Genomic DNA, 14,821 nt, shown 5'->3' on the forward strand with positions numbered 1-14,821 from the left:
GTGGATGGTAGCAGAATCAGTAGAACAAACACTGCATGCATTCACGTGATTGGACCAAACTGTTTTGTGTTTTCTTTCTTAGCACAACGCGCCGCTGATACGATCTTACAGGCACACTTACATGGCCAATATAGAATCAGAGGAGAAAACACGGGTGCACGCAAATATAGCATTAGCAATGTCAAGTCTCCTTTTTTATGTCTAATATAACTGGAACAATAAGCTCTATGCCAGTGAAGTATTGTCACAAATAGACTAATATCTCAGCCATCAGCATTGAGAGCTCCAGATCCATTTTAGTGCTGCCGAGTGTTCTTCTCAGTAAGGAACGATGATGGATTCGATAAGCTCCTGGAGTGGAGCCAATTCCTTTTTGTCAATCAGGCCAAACTCCTGCATCAGAGGCAAAGGCATGTAAGTTTTGATGCCGCTTTGCTTTCGACACATCAGCCAGGAAAGTAAGCATGCAACTGGAAGCCAACAGCACAGCTGTGAGTAATGATGAGACCTACATTTGTGAACAGAATGAAGTGCTTGAAGCAGGTGTTAAGATGAGCCTCCTCCTTGAGGCTGACAATCTTCTGAAAGTGAGAGTGATATATGTGGGCATAAACGCGGAACAGGCGCTTGAATATTGTCTTTACTACTTCCTTGAAGTTTGGCGGGAACGGTGTGCCTTGACAAAGGGGAAGCAAAATCCATCAGACAACATGCTCGATTGCTCCAATATCATGTGTTCATAAGAAACTGAGAGTGTGCCACAAATCCAAGAGAAAAGTATCATACCAAGTTTTTGAGGAAATATGGATTCATCATCAAGTTGGCCTTCAATCCAATCCATTAGATACTCCACATATTTTGGTGCTGCTACCTCTATGGGTTTCTTTATCTGTACACCATCAGCCCATCTGTACTCATACCTGCGTAAAACTCAAAGTTCATTCAGTCATGATATGACCTAAACATTTAACAAATTCTGGAGAAAATGCATCAGGTGGTTATGGGCACCAATTTATAATCGGTGTAGTTACAGAACAAAATACTTTACATGCCAAATGCTGAGGACCAAAAAAAGCAAGGTCACAAACAAAGTCCTTTTTGTAACTTTTTATTTTTTTTCTCAAAAAGAGGCATAACCTTCACTATCCATTATCAAGTTTCAGATATAGTTATAGCATGCATGTGAAAATGGGCATGGCATTGCAGGGAAATGCAAGCGCAAAACAAAAAAAAAATGAGGCACACATTTATATGGTACATTGATCTTTTTGAACTTATGAGCTAGGATATCATATTCCTAAGCTTTAACTTCCTAATAACTAATGTAGGTGCTAAACCAAAATTCAACAACAGAATGTTTTTCTACATTTCAAATATGATAGTTCTAACTTGCATAGCTTCTATGGAGAAACAGATTAATCAGTTTCCAAAGACATCTGATATCGTCACAAATAGCAACTTAGCATGGATAATCAAATTAATCAGGCCAATAATGGGACTTGATCATCTGACACTTAGCCTCTAAAAGTCAACATCAAGTCGAAAAAAGATTGCCTGACACGTAGCCTTGTGAAACAGTTCCTCATAAGTAAAATTGCAATCGTGCGAACAGACTAGTCACTGATAAACTTTTTGGACAGTTGTTTCACCTTTTCTTAATTTGACAACTCAAGAGAAAAAATTTACAGAAAGGCTTACTTTGGGCCTGCAGTCATTGTCGGGCAGCTCTCAGGTGTGCAGAATTCAGTGAGTGTTCCAAACAGCAGATTAACCTGGTTAAAGAAATCCACAGCTGCAATGCAATGCAAAATAGACTTGTTAGCTTCAATGAAACAACTGAGTTTTTGAAAAATCAGAAATTGGTACATGATCCAGCACTAATCCCAGGCCACTGCTGCATTCAACAATTCCCAAAAAAAAGAGCAAATGAAGCGTGCAAGTGCAAGTAAAGTTAAAAAAGAAAGGGAAGGACATTACTATTCACAGCAAGCCATTCATTAATGTCTTCTCCAGGAGGCAGCCTCACAGCTTCCCTAAGGTTTCCACTGCCGAGAGTGGCATCTATGTGCTTCCGGAGCTGTGCTCCCTGCAGACAGAAAGGAAAGGTCAACTTATGTATTATGTAAGGTGTAATTATGGCTTAGCATTTGTGCATTATTTTTGAGTGGCACGTATAACATGCAAGCTCTGCAAGTATGGAGGCAGACCTGGAAGTTTGTTCATTAGAGGTGATTTAAGGGCCACTGACATGTACTAAACACTGAATGTGCTAGAAATAACTACTCTTGCATGGGTTTGCACTTGCATTCATTTTCTAACAAAAACAATGATAGATGTGGGACAGCATCATTTATGAAACCCTTCAATGAAAATGTTATGTAATGTATTTAATTGGCATATGATGTGGAATAAAGGGACTACTGGTAGTAGTGTGTCAAAATGTTCAGTAATCAGTGCAAAGTGTTTTGGGAGAATCATGAAATGTGCTGAAATGTTTTTCACTTATCTGAATTAATGTTCAGCTATAGACAGCAATCAGTGAGAACTAGAACCAACAAAATCGTCAATCAAGCAAGATGCCCTATCGTTATGGGCATGGCTGGAAACAGAAAATCAGAAGTAGAAACAGATAACTTAAAGCTTGCCTACTTCCAGATGACTCTGATTGAGCAATCCATATTCCTGAAGTTAGCCCAAAATTCTAAACAACCGATTGCATTAGCTCTATTGCATACATTTTGAATGACAAGCAGATCCCGCATGCTCCCTAGATAGTTCACGACAACTGATCAAAAGCCTGGATGTAGCATTTAAAATGGGAAACACCCCAGAAATGGCAACAGAGAGACAGACATCGGAGACACCTACAAACATTGCTCGCGTATTCAGTCATGCTCCTAGCAATTGCAACAGCAGCGCTTACCCAAGCTATCACGCATGATCACCCCCCGGTGACATCAAATTCTGATTATCGGCCCAGAGCAGTAAGGCAACGCCCACCATCCATGAAACACACTTTGCATGCTATGTGGCTAGCCAAGCAATGGCACAGGTACAATTAGTTGTTGCTGGTACCTAACTACCTAATGTGGGAACCATAGAGCCGAAATCCTTACCTTGCTGCCTGATGGAGCGCTCTTCTTGGGACGGAATGTCTTCTGGTTCCTGCATAAAACAACTGAACTACTTAGGATGATTGCATCAGAAGGCAAAAAAAAAAGTAGAATCTCAGAGTAGCGCGTGGATGAAGCAGATAACAGAGCCGAGCAAACTCAGCATGATCTGAAGCTCGAGAGTATTTTTGTCGCGAAAAAACAGAAATCAAACCCGCGGAAAGGGAATTGAGGACAGCAACAGGTCCGATGCGGCGACCGCGGTACGGCGATACTAATTGGGGGCCGTCAGAACAAAGCAGCACCCAGCTAGAACTACGGATCAAGCAGCGGAACTCCCCCTTGCGCAAACCCCCGCGCCGGATACCAATTCCAGCAGCGGCGGCGCTGGATCTCACCCTCCCGAGCTCACCGGACCAGGAATCAAGTGCCCCAATTCCAGGACCAGCGGAAGAGGGGAAAGCAGAGCGGAGAGGGACACAGCATAAGAGAGGAATTCGATCGGGATCGCGGGCGCTCACCGTCCGAGCCCGAAGAGACTCATCCCTCCTCCTGGTCCGCTGCCTCCCTCCCTCGATCCGGCGCGGGGCCGAGCAGCGGAGACGGCGACGGCTGGAGCTGCCTGCTGCTTCGCCGCTGCGAGGACGAAGAGACCGAGGGCGGTGGGGGGACTGCGACCTGCGCTGCGGGGCAGAGCGAGCCAGCGAGCCAGCCAGGTGAAATGATTTGGCTCGGGGCTCGCCCGTCAGAGGCCCCGCGTGGGCCGGCGCGGCGCGGGGCGGGGGCGGCAGGAGGGCCGTCGGATTGGGTGGACGGACGGCGGGCGGGGGCGGCGGCCTGGCTGGCATCCATGATCCGCCGGGTCCGGCGGGCCCACCCCGGAGATTCCCGGGTCAGATCAAGATCTATCTGGGTTTGCGTTGCGTCGCGCAAACCGCGGCCGCTGCAACGTGCACTACGCGCTATCCAGCACAACTGTAGCGCAGTCGTGCACGGGTGCACCGCATGGATGGGCCACTGTTTTCCCTGCTTCGAATTTTGCTTTATGTCGACTGTAATTGTTTCAAGGAGCTTGGCTAAACGTACTCCATCGTTACAAATTGTAACTCGTTTTAACTTTTTTAATTTATATATTCATTTTTAACCATCTAACTTTCGAATCAAACGGCAAAATCAGAAATAATTGACCACGCAACTATTAAAACCATTTATATTTGGCCATCGTGCTGTTTTAGTGGGTGATTTTGGCGACGTGGACGCCATGTGGCGATGGACCCACTTGTCAGCACCTCTTCTCTCCTATCCCTCTCCTCTCACCCCTACGCCGACCGCCACCCTTCCCCTCGCCTCACCTACGCCCGCCCTCCCTCCACGTCGATCGCCACCGCCCCCGCGCCTCTCCTCTGCTCTTCTTCCTCCGCCATTCTTCTCCACCAAGCTGAGCACCTGGACCGGCCAAATACTCCGGCCACCATCCGCCCGTGCACCCCATGGTTGCCGGCCAAATATGCCGAGCTCCGACCGTCTCCGTCAAATAGCCACCACCCACCCCTCCCCCACCTCATGCTCGACCTCCCCAACACCTCATCAAGCGCCAGTGACCACCGGGCCGGGGATTTCGAATCCCACATCCACCCGTGGCTTTGCATTGCCGCCAAGCCTCAACATCGACGAGCACCTTCTGGCCATCCCCGACCCCGTCTAACACCTCAAATTGATCGCAGGTGAGCTCCTCCACCCCATGCTCACCTCCCCCCCGCCCCGCCGCCGCCGTAGCCCTCCGCCTCTGTGGCCGCCGCTTGTGCCCCCGCCACAAGCTGGCGTCACCGCCGCCGGAGATGAAGGTGGTGACGAGATGGGAGTGGTGGCGTCGGGGGGTGGGGGTGCCCGCGTGGGAGCAGATTGGGAGGAGGGGGACGGCGGTGGCCAGCGTGGGGGAAGGGCGGCAGCCGGCGCAGGTGAGGTGCGGGGAGGGCAGCGGCCGATGTAGGGTGAGAGGAGAGGGATAGGAGAGAAGAGGGTAACCTATCGCCACGTGGCGTCCATGTCGTCAAAACCACCCACCAAAATAGCCCGATGGCCAAAGATGAACGGTTTTGATAGTTGCGTAATCAATGATTCCTGGTTTTGCGGTTCGATGGTCGAAACCAAACTGAGCCGAAAGTTGGATGGCCAAAAATGAACTTTACTCTATATATATTATTATACATCTAGACATACATTATATCTAAGTGCATAACAAAAACTATACATCTAGAAAAACCAAAACGACCTACAATTTGAAACGGAGGGAGTACTTCATTACTTCCTATACTTCAACATCAAAATTTGATTATATTGTCTCGAGGAATTACACAATTACTTATTTCAACCACCTCTCTCACTGCTTTGCATGTTTGGCTGCCGGTCACATTTTGCCACGCCGTGTTTGCCACACCATGGCTTGCCATATTCTGTGGTAAAATTAGACTGTTTGGTTCATACCTAAGGTTAGGTAAATTTTCTATGGCTGCTGTTTGGATAGATGTCACAAAAATCTGATAAAAAGATTTATCTGATTTTGCTGAGCTCTTCACCTAAAGAAAATAAATCAGAACGGAAGTCAGCTTGAACCTAGATAAGCTTGAAAAAATCAACACTTCTCACAGCCTCACCCTTGATTTATTCTCATAAAAATTAATTAAAGAAGGAACAAATCTGAGTGAACGTTCTCACAACCACAATCAAAGGTCAAATCGAGCATTGATCAGAGAGAGATCTAGGAGAGGGCCGCCGGGTTGCTCACATGTTGCTCACCTGACCGCTCAGCCACTGCCGGCGGCTGATTTCTCCGCTTAGCCACTACCGCGAGTGACCGGCCCATGGCGACCGATTTCCGCTAGGCTGCTGCCGGCCTGCCGCGGGCGACCCCAGCCGGTGCGTGAGGGCTAACACCATTAGTGGAGGACGCAGCTCGTCGCGCAGGATGAGTGCTACTGCGGTGGCGCTTCTTGTAGCCGGTGACGGCCATGGCACAATGGAGAACGGTAGCTGGTGGACAAGAAAAAAATATAGATAGGAAGGTAACTTCAACCGTACACGAGAGTTTCTAGGCGCTGTGGCGCGCCACAGGTTCCGTGGCGGGGAAAAAGCAAGGCACACACTCGACGTGAAAAACTGTGGTGAGTGCCTCTTCAAGCTATGGCGAGCCTAACTCAAATAACAAACCAAACACCAACCAAAACATCGATGGCGCGCCTAACTTTAGTCGTAGCAAGTTATGATCGGTAACCAAACATACCCATACATCATCAAAAGTCCTACTGAGATCATCTAAGATGAGCTATGGGGTAACTAACACATACTAATATACGTACGTGGTAGTCATCTTATTTTTCAATGGTGTAAAGTTAGGTTTTGAAGTTGAGAGAACATAAGGCTTGACATTAGGTTTAACAAGAGTTTCTAGAGGATGGAAAGCTTCACCATCAATGACACACATGTGAGTAACGGTATCCATGGTGGTGGAAGATCACCAATGAGTAGGTTCATGTTGTAGGCGAGAAAAATAAAACAGTTAGCATGGTGAAGAGATGGAGGGAGGACGATACAGATCCAATATCATCCTCTTCCATCAGAGATGGAGGAGGCTTGCTTTGCTTTGATCAAGGAGGAGGCACAACCAGGAATACCTTTTTGTCCAAAGCAAGAAAAAGAGTGGCGGGCCGGGTGGACAAGAAAAAATAGAGATGGGAAGGTAACTTCAACCGTACGCGAGAATTTCTAGGCGCTATGGCGCGCCACAGGTTCCGTGACGGGGAAAAAGCACACCACACACTCGACGTGAAAAACTGTGGCGAGCCTAACTCAAATAACGAACAAAACACCGATCAAAACATCGATGGCGCGCCTAACTTTAGTCGTGGCAAGTTATTAACAGTAATCAAACATACCCATACATCATCAAAAGTGCTACTGAGATCATCTAAGACGAGCTATGGGGTAACTAACACATACTAATATACTTACGTGGTAGTCATCTTATTTTTCAATGGTGTAAAGTTAGGTTTCGAGAGAGAACATAGGGCTCGACATTAGGTTTAACAAGAGTTTCTAGAGGATGGAAAGCTTCACCATCAACGACACACATGTGAGTAACGATATCCATGGTGGTGGAAGATCACCAAGGAGTAGGTTCATGGTGTGGGCAAGAAAAATGAAACAGTTAGCATGGCGAAGAGATGGAGGAGGCTTGCTTTGCTTTGATCAAGGAGGAGGCACAACCAGGAATGCCTTTTTGTCCAAAGCAAGAAAAAGAGTGGCAGGCCGTTGGATAGACATCTAAGGACTTATAGACATGAGCTTAAGAATTTTGAGAAAACAGATAATAAAAGAATAGCATGTTCCCTATTGTGGTATATCTAAGCTTACATAGTTCCTTAGAGAATCTTCAGCAGTCCCCGATAAATATTTTCTAATAAGTAGTTAATAGAGATGTCCTAATATCACTTTCACTGTTATTGAGAGAGTTGCTTTTGCAGTTTCCTAATAATCTCATCCTAATCCAACTACCGTATTGTGAGAGGCATAACTCCTCTGAGAGTTGGGGTGAATTATTGGGTTGTTGCAATAATTATTGGGAAAAGAAAAATATAAAGGGAGACTGCTGGAGCACTATTTTCTTATCAACTCTTCCAATATGATAGTTGGATTGAGAAAAGGGAGACTATTGGAGATGCTCTTACAAGCTAGGCTCAACGTGACGATGGAGCTGGTAGCCTCAAATGCCACTAGGTTCGGATGCCAAGATGAAATTAAAGTAGTAGCTTGCAGATTGTGAGAGGGACTTTGTAAAAAGTCTCCGGTGCTTCATGGTAGGTGAGGTGGGAGGTAGAAAAAAGAGAGAGTACCAGGTATAGGACAGTAAAAAGATGGCGTTTTTTTATGCATTCGGTGACCTCAAAACTTTGTATCTACATAGAGTCAAACTTTATCCGAAAGCCATCATGCATGTATGCCCACGTTGGACCTGCTCTAAGGGACGCATGAATGTGGCCTATGAACACGTCATGCTCGAAATTCTCATTTTTTATACTATATTTTTAAGAAATACGTCAGTTATCTTGGTTAGACATGTGGCCTACGAGCTTGTACCCAAATCCAACAGTCACGGAAAAAAGTTAGTGTGGAGAATGATCTAACAAGTCTTTTTTTTGCAGGAGTGTTTGAAAGACCGAAGTATGGATTTCAACATTGCATCAGTTTTTTTATTTGAGGCCAAATTTGTCCAAGCTTTGCCGCACTAAATTTTAGCCACTATTGGCTATTATTTGGCATGGCGTAATCTGGCTGTAGAAAAAGAGAAGGTTTCACTTGCATGGGCTAATAATTTAATAACAGACCAAATAAATAGTGTGTTTCTTCGCATGACACTACTAAGCCCATCTCAGCCCAAAACGAAAAGCCCACAGTCACTCTCCATATCTCAAGCTCGAAGAATGAGCCCACCAACAAAATATGGGCCTGAGCAGCCCACCCAGTCCTCTCCACGCAGCCATCATCCATCCCTCTCTCGAGCGCGACCAAACCCTACCCCGGCGCCCCACCTATAAAAACCCTCCTCCCCCTTCGCCCCCTCCTCTCGCGCCGCCACTTCCCTCCCGTTCCACTCGCCGAAAACCCTAGCGCTCCCCACCGCTCGCCGCCGCCGCAGCGAGCGCCTCCTCTTCCTCCGTCAACCATGGCGACCCAGATCAGCAAGAAGAAGAAGGTACACGAGCTCCTCCTAACCCTAACTCCACCCTCCCTTTGCCTCCTCGCATCGATGGATCTGACAGGGGTGATTGTGTGTGCAGTTCGTCAGCGATGGTGTGTTCTACGCGGAGCTGAACGAGATGCTGACGCGGGAGCTCGCGGAGGACGGCTACTCCGGCGTGGAGGTGCGCGTCACCCCGATGCGCACGGAGATCATCATCCGCGCCACGCGCACCCAGAACGTGCTCGGCGAGAAGGGCCGCAGGATCAGGGAGCTCACCTCCGTCGTCCAGAAGCGGTTCAACTTCCCCGAGAACGGTGTCGAGCTCTACGCCGAGAAGGTCGTCAACCGCGGTCTCTGCGCCATCGCGCAGGCTGAGTCCCTCCGCTACAAGCTTCTCGGAGGCCTCGCCGTCCGCAGGTATAGCACGATGCAATTCCTTTCCATGATACCTGCTAGCTGTGGTATTTTACGGATTTGTATGCTCTTGGTAGATATGTAGTTTGTATATGATGATGCACTGAATTAGATATAGATGGTTCACGACGTTTTGAATTTTGTGCTTCTGCTTATGAGATCTTTGCTGACGATGCTTAATTTAAGAAATTGTAGTAAGGTGAACTATTCCGAAGTTGTTTGTATTTTATTTGGAATTGCTAGTGGGTTTGTGAGTAGTAGAATTATGCACTAGTGATTTATGTTCTGCCTTCAGTCCTTGTTGGTGGGATATTGTACTGGTGCAGAAAGGAAATGCTGCTCCTTGAAGCAGCGGCGGCCAGACAACCGTTAAGACAGATCCACAGATAAACGACTCATCTCCTGTTGTTTGTCTACTAAATCTGTCTCACATTACTTAAGCACTGTTGATAGTTCAGAAGTTGTACTGCAACTTGATTGATTTGTTTAAATTTAAATAATATTGAAGTGTGCTATAAGTAATTTTACAATTTTGATACTTTGTCTAACCCTTGTTACAGAATCAGTTGCATCATTTATTGTGATCTGTTAGTGTCTAGGGTTCGTATATAACAGTATAAATTCTTCATTTTTGCACCTGTATTAGTTGTGTCCTGCTTTCTTTTATGATGGTGGGAAGTTAAGCTGGTGCACAGAGGAAATGCTGCTCTTGTAGTAGCAGCGGCCAGACAACCGTTGAGAGATAGATCCACAGATGAACATTCTTTCTGCTGTTTGTCTACTAACTCTATCTCACATTCTTTATTACATGAGTGTTAATCATTCCCTTTATTGTGTGAATCTTGTTATCTACTATGTTGGGTAGTATGAATAACTAGTTCTGTGCTTGTTGTGGTTTATGGAATGTTGTTTTAATATCATGATGAAGGGTCATTAATTTTTTATGATGCTTCTTAATCTGTGTGAAATATGCCTGGTTTCTTTCCTTGGTTTATACTGTACTTAAATTTTATACATACTAACATGCTTGTTTACTTGGCAGGGCTTGCTATGGTGTTCTTCGCTTTGTTATGGAAAGTGGTGCCAAGGGTTGTGAGGTGAGTGTTGTTGTGTACTTCAATGCAAATATGATCATTTTTCGATACTTGGTGAATGTAGTGCTAAAGTTCTATGCATTCTCTTGTAGGTGATTGTGAGTGGAAAGCTCAGGGCCCAAAGAGCCAAGTCCATGAAGTTCAAGGATGGCTACATGATCTCCTCTGGTCAGCCAGTGAACGAGTACATTGACTCTGCTGTCAGACACGTCCTTCTCAGACAGGTTTGTGTTTGATGTTTGCTACCTGTGTTAATTGTCTTGTCAGACAGTTTCATTTTAGAGTGCTGGTCAATTTGTTCAGTGGTTTATCTGACATGTCGTTAATGTGTGGTGCTGTGCAGGGTGTTCTTGGCATCAAGGTGAAGATCATGCTCGACTGGGACCCGAAGGGCAAGCTTGGTCCGATCACCCCTCTGCCGGACCTGGTGACCATCCACGCCCCCAAGGAGGAGGATGAGCTGCGCCCTCCGGTCCTGGTCCCTGAGGTCTAAAGCTCCCAACAGAGTCCCGTGAAATGGCAGTTTGAGCAGTCCTAGCTAGGTTTCTATCTTATGATAAGGGCAATGCGAAGACACTTGGTTACCTTAAGCTTTGTGGACAGAGGCTATGTATTGGTCCCGTGTTACTTTTGTTTAAGCTAAGTTTTGCCGAGACAAGCTACCTTGATATGTACTGGATGCGAAATTATGGTTCCTTATTCTCGTTGCTCTGGTGTGCGTCAATTCCTTGTGCTGTTCCTGTTCGATATGAGGTTTTGTTTAGTTCACTCCAAAATCCTAACTTTGGCACTATGCAAAAAGAAGATTTCCTATCACATCAAACTTGCGGTACATGCATGGAGTACTGAATGTAGATGAAATTAAAAACTAATTGCACAGTTTTGTTGTACTTTTGGAGACGAATCTTTTGAGCCTAATTAATATTTGGATAATAATTCATAAATACAAAAGAAATGCGATGTAGATGAAATTAAAAACTAATTGCACAGTTTTGTTATACTTTTGGAGACGAATCTTTTGAGCCTAATTAATATTTGGATAATAATTCATAAATACAAAAGAAATGCTACAGTGTTACTAGTAATTTTGACATCCTAGTAACTAAACAAGCCTTAGACAGAAGTCTTCTGTTCCTGTCTCATGCAGAAAATTTGGTTGTGTATGTAATTGTTTTGAGCGTCTGGATCCCTTGGTGCCCGTTAGTTTTTTGTTTACTTTTAAGCTGGTCGTAGTGACTTTTCCTTTTATGCGGTTCACAACATTTAGCTTCTTTCTGGCTGGCTGGCGCACGAACATGAACGCAAGGTTTTGTATAGCACGCATTCATCCTCTTAAACACTGGAAGTAAATTCATCCTTATGAACCGAATGCAAAGTTCTATATTACTGTGTCACATAGCGTACAAACATATTCTCCCTGAAGAACAAAATTCTTATTCTTAAATTCAAATAACAAAATTTTGCAGTAGAAATTAGGATCTGGCACATGGTCTTACGTACATACAGTTGGAAATATACTTGTATACAGTACTCTGCAGTCTGGACTCCTGACTCACCTGTGTGCTAGTCACGCTTGCTTGGGACTGGGTTTGGAGGCTAGTGCACTCGGCCGAAGTTCTCCATGAGCGCCGACATGACCGTGGCAAGCCGAAGAAGCAGCCGCGCCATGTTCCTGAGCAGGAGGAGAAGGGTCACCCGGAGCATCCCGACCTCCACCTTGAGTTTGAACTTGACGTCGAACAGGTGCGGCGCCAGCAGGTACACCACCCACAGCGAGGTCTGCTCCGACAGAAGGACGTGGATCACCTCGGATGCCACCTGGTTCAGCACCTGGAGCACTCTTGGGTTCAGGGGTGACGCCGAGAACCAGATGATGGATGGGCAGGTCTCCTCAAGCTTGGTGACGAGGAGGCCGAACCAATGGTGTGTGATGACGAAGAGGGGCCGGATCACCATGGCCTGGAGCAGAGATGCCAGCAGCGCCGGGAGCAACGGTGCCCATGGTGGAATGGATGAGGAATCCTTCATCCGAATCTCCATGGAGAGGGCGAAGAGCTGGTTGGAGACGGTTGCTGCCATCTGCATTGCAACGGGGCTTACTTGCGAGAGGACATTCCACAATTGAGTTATATAGGGGTTGGGATCCTTAACTAAAGTTTAGCTTGGGTCACATTGGATGTTTAGATGCTAACTAGGAGTATTATATATAGGCTGATGACAAAAATAATTGTATAAATAAAGGCTAATTCGCGAGACAAATCTATTAAGCCTTCCATAATTAACCTATGTGATTCTACAGTAAGCATAAGCTAATTATGGATTGATTAGACTTAATAGATTCATTGCATGAATTAGCTTTGATTTATATAATTATTTTTATCATTAACCTATATTTAATACTTCTAATTAACATTAAACATTCGATGTGACCCGAAATGCAGCAACCAAACCTGAGCTTTAGGAAATGCTGCAACCAAACCTGAGCTTTAGGAAATGCTGCAACCAAACCGGAAATGCTGCTAAAGTTTAGCAGAGGTCAACCCGTCTGCGTCATGGAACCCCTGGCCCACCACGTCACTTTCCAAACCCCTGTACCAGCGAAAGCGCCGTCAACCCCTGGCCTCTGACCAGCGAAAGCGACGCAACCCCTGGCGAAGTCGAGTCTCCATTGATGCAGGGCTGACCAGCCGAAGCGACGGGAAGAAGGTGGGGGATCTGCTAGGTGCCTCCGTGATGGTGTGGAGATCTGCTACGTGCACCCGGAGTTATACCAAATTCGTTGCTGCTATTTCTTTTTTCATCAAAGATCGGGTTTGCATTGCGCTGCCATTTGTCGTCGCTTCATCGTTAACACTCCTGAGGATGAGGTTGTCGTTGCACCCTCCTAGGTTGCAGCGGCAACACTCACGGACATTGCTACCGATGTTACTGAAGAAAGATGCATTTGTGCTCTTTAGCTGCACCATCTACCATCGCAGTCGGCTCATCGTCCTGCTGAACCTGTCAGCAAGAAGCTGCTGATTTTGTGTATTCGGGTGCCTTTGCTGACGCTTCGGACCTGCGCCCGTCTCCATGGCTCCGGACCCACGCCCTTCTCCATGACTCCGACCACGTCCACCTCAACCTTGGCTACTTTGGCACTAAGGGGCTACCATCTGCTTGACAAGCCTCTTCGGCTCCCATTCCAGCCACAACACCAATGACACATCAACGATTGCGACTGCAGGGGATGTCCTCTCCTTAGCTTATTCTCCAGTCTCATCGTCTGCGCGCTCCCGTTGTGATTGTGGAGATGTTAAAGTATATTAGGCAACTCCGGATATGGTTAGTTTAGGATTGATTGTAATTCCGGGATAACCTATCTCTAGGAGAGGTTACTCGCCCTCTAAGCCATGTACTCCTATATAATCAGATCAAGGGGCTCAGGCAGTATACCCACGCATTATACATAAGTACTAACAGCAATTCCAAGACGCTGCTAATCTTACCCCCAATACTTTTTTTTGAAAAAAAGAGAAAAATGAACTCCAACTGTACACCCAAACCTTCCCTATTTTTTTTCGAGATGCTAAAAAACAGCCTACCACCGTGTATATTTTAGCGTTCGCGTTCCTCCCCTAATCCTGATTCCCGCGCTCGCGCGGCCCTTCCTGCGTGCGGAGGTCGAGCGGCAGGGCGAGGGACCACTTGCTTCGCACAGTACACCTACTGCGCCCTCTTTTGGAACTTCAGCAGCGAGATGCGCCCGGACTGAACCTGTGTATGGCGCTCGGCCTCGGCTTCCCCGTTGCCGCCGCCCTGTACATGATCTATGGCCCTCTCGGCAGAAAGGTCGTGCTCTTGACATCCACCGATGACGAGGACGCCGCGGCGGTGCTGGACGAGTCTATGGTCGTGAACGCCTCCTCGCAGTACAACAATGGCAGAGCGGCAGTCGCCAAGGCGGAGTGGGCTGGCGGGCTGCTGGACCTCGTCGACGACCCATTGGTGGCGGCGATGTCCCTGATGTGCAGGTTCTGCGTGTTCGGGTGGAACATGGAGCGCCTGGGATCGGGGAACATGTATGTGCACGTCTTCACGTTCGCGCTGCTCTGTGCTGCACCGGTGCTTGTCTTTGCCGTCGCCGCGCTCAACATCCACGACACTGTGCTAGGGTCCGTCATTGGTGCCGCAGTGGTGGGGAAAAAAGCAACGAATTCTAATGGGCCCAATACAATGACGTGGCCTGTTTTGAAATATTGGAAGCTATTTATTAGCAATCTGCTGTGAATTGATATATTTTTGAGAATTTTTTTTTGAAAGAACCCCCGATACATATTTTTAGGGAAGAATATTTTGGGATACTCTTGAAGGGAAGAATATTTTGGGATACTCTTGAAGTTGCTCTAACCACGATCGCTAACTGCAGCTCAAGAGTATAGCATGTTGTCTAGAAGAAAAAGGACCCTTCCAGATTCAGATCC

The 14,821-nt window shown here is 46.6% G+C and overlaps 2 protein-coding genes across 2 annotated transcripts; one reads left to right on the forward strand and one right to left on the reverse strand.

The window, feature by feature from the left end:
* Nucleotides 1-16: 16 nt before the first annotated feature.
* LOC101782052 (MOB kinase activator-like 1A) lies at nt 17-3,817 on the reverse strand. Its single transcript, XM_004972700.4, has 7 exons — nt 3,635-3,817; nt 3,117-3,165; nt 1,978-2,086; nt 1,699-1,792; nt 787-920; nt 513-676; nt 17-393 (listed from the first exon to the last, which is right to left on the reverse strand). Exons 1-7 carry the CDS (start codon nt 3,655-3,657, stop codon nt 319-321), a joined length of 648 nt encoding a protein of 215 aa, XP_004972757.1. The 5' UTR covers nt 3,658-3,817; the 3' UTR covers nt 17-318.
* Nucleotides 3,818-8,707: 4,890 nt separating this feature from the next.
* LOC101782464 (40S ribosomal protein S3-3) lies at nt 8,708-11,082 on the forward strand. The gene is made up of 5 exons (XM_004972701.3): nt 8,708-8,862; nt 8,948-9,267; nt 10,307-10,361; nt 10,451-10,582; nt 10,702-11,082. The coding sequence occupies exons 1-5, from the start codon at nt 8,833-8,835 to the stop codon at nt 10,849-10,851; spliced, it is 687 nt and encodes a 228-aa protein (XP_004972758.1). The 5' UTR covers nt 8,708-8,832; the 3' UTR covers nt 10,852-11,082.
* The last annotated feature ends 3,739 nt before the right edge of the window (nt 11,083-14,821 follow it).

The sequence above is a fragment of the Setaria italica genome, chromosome VI, assembly GCF_000263155.2.
Source record: "Setaria italica strain Yugu1 chromosome VI, Setaria_italica_v2.0, whole genome shotgun sequence".
Taxonomy (NCBI): Eukaryota; Viridiplantae; Streptophyta; class Magnoliopsida; order Poales; family Poaceae; genus Setaria; species Setaria italica.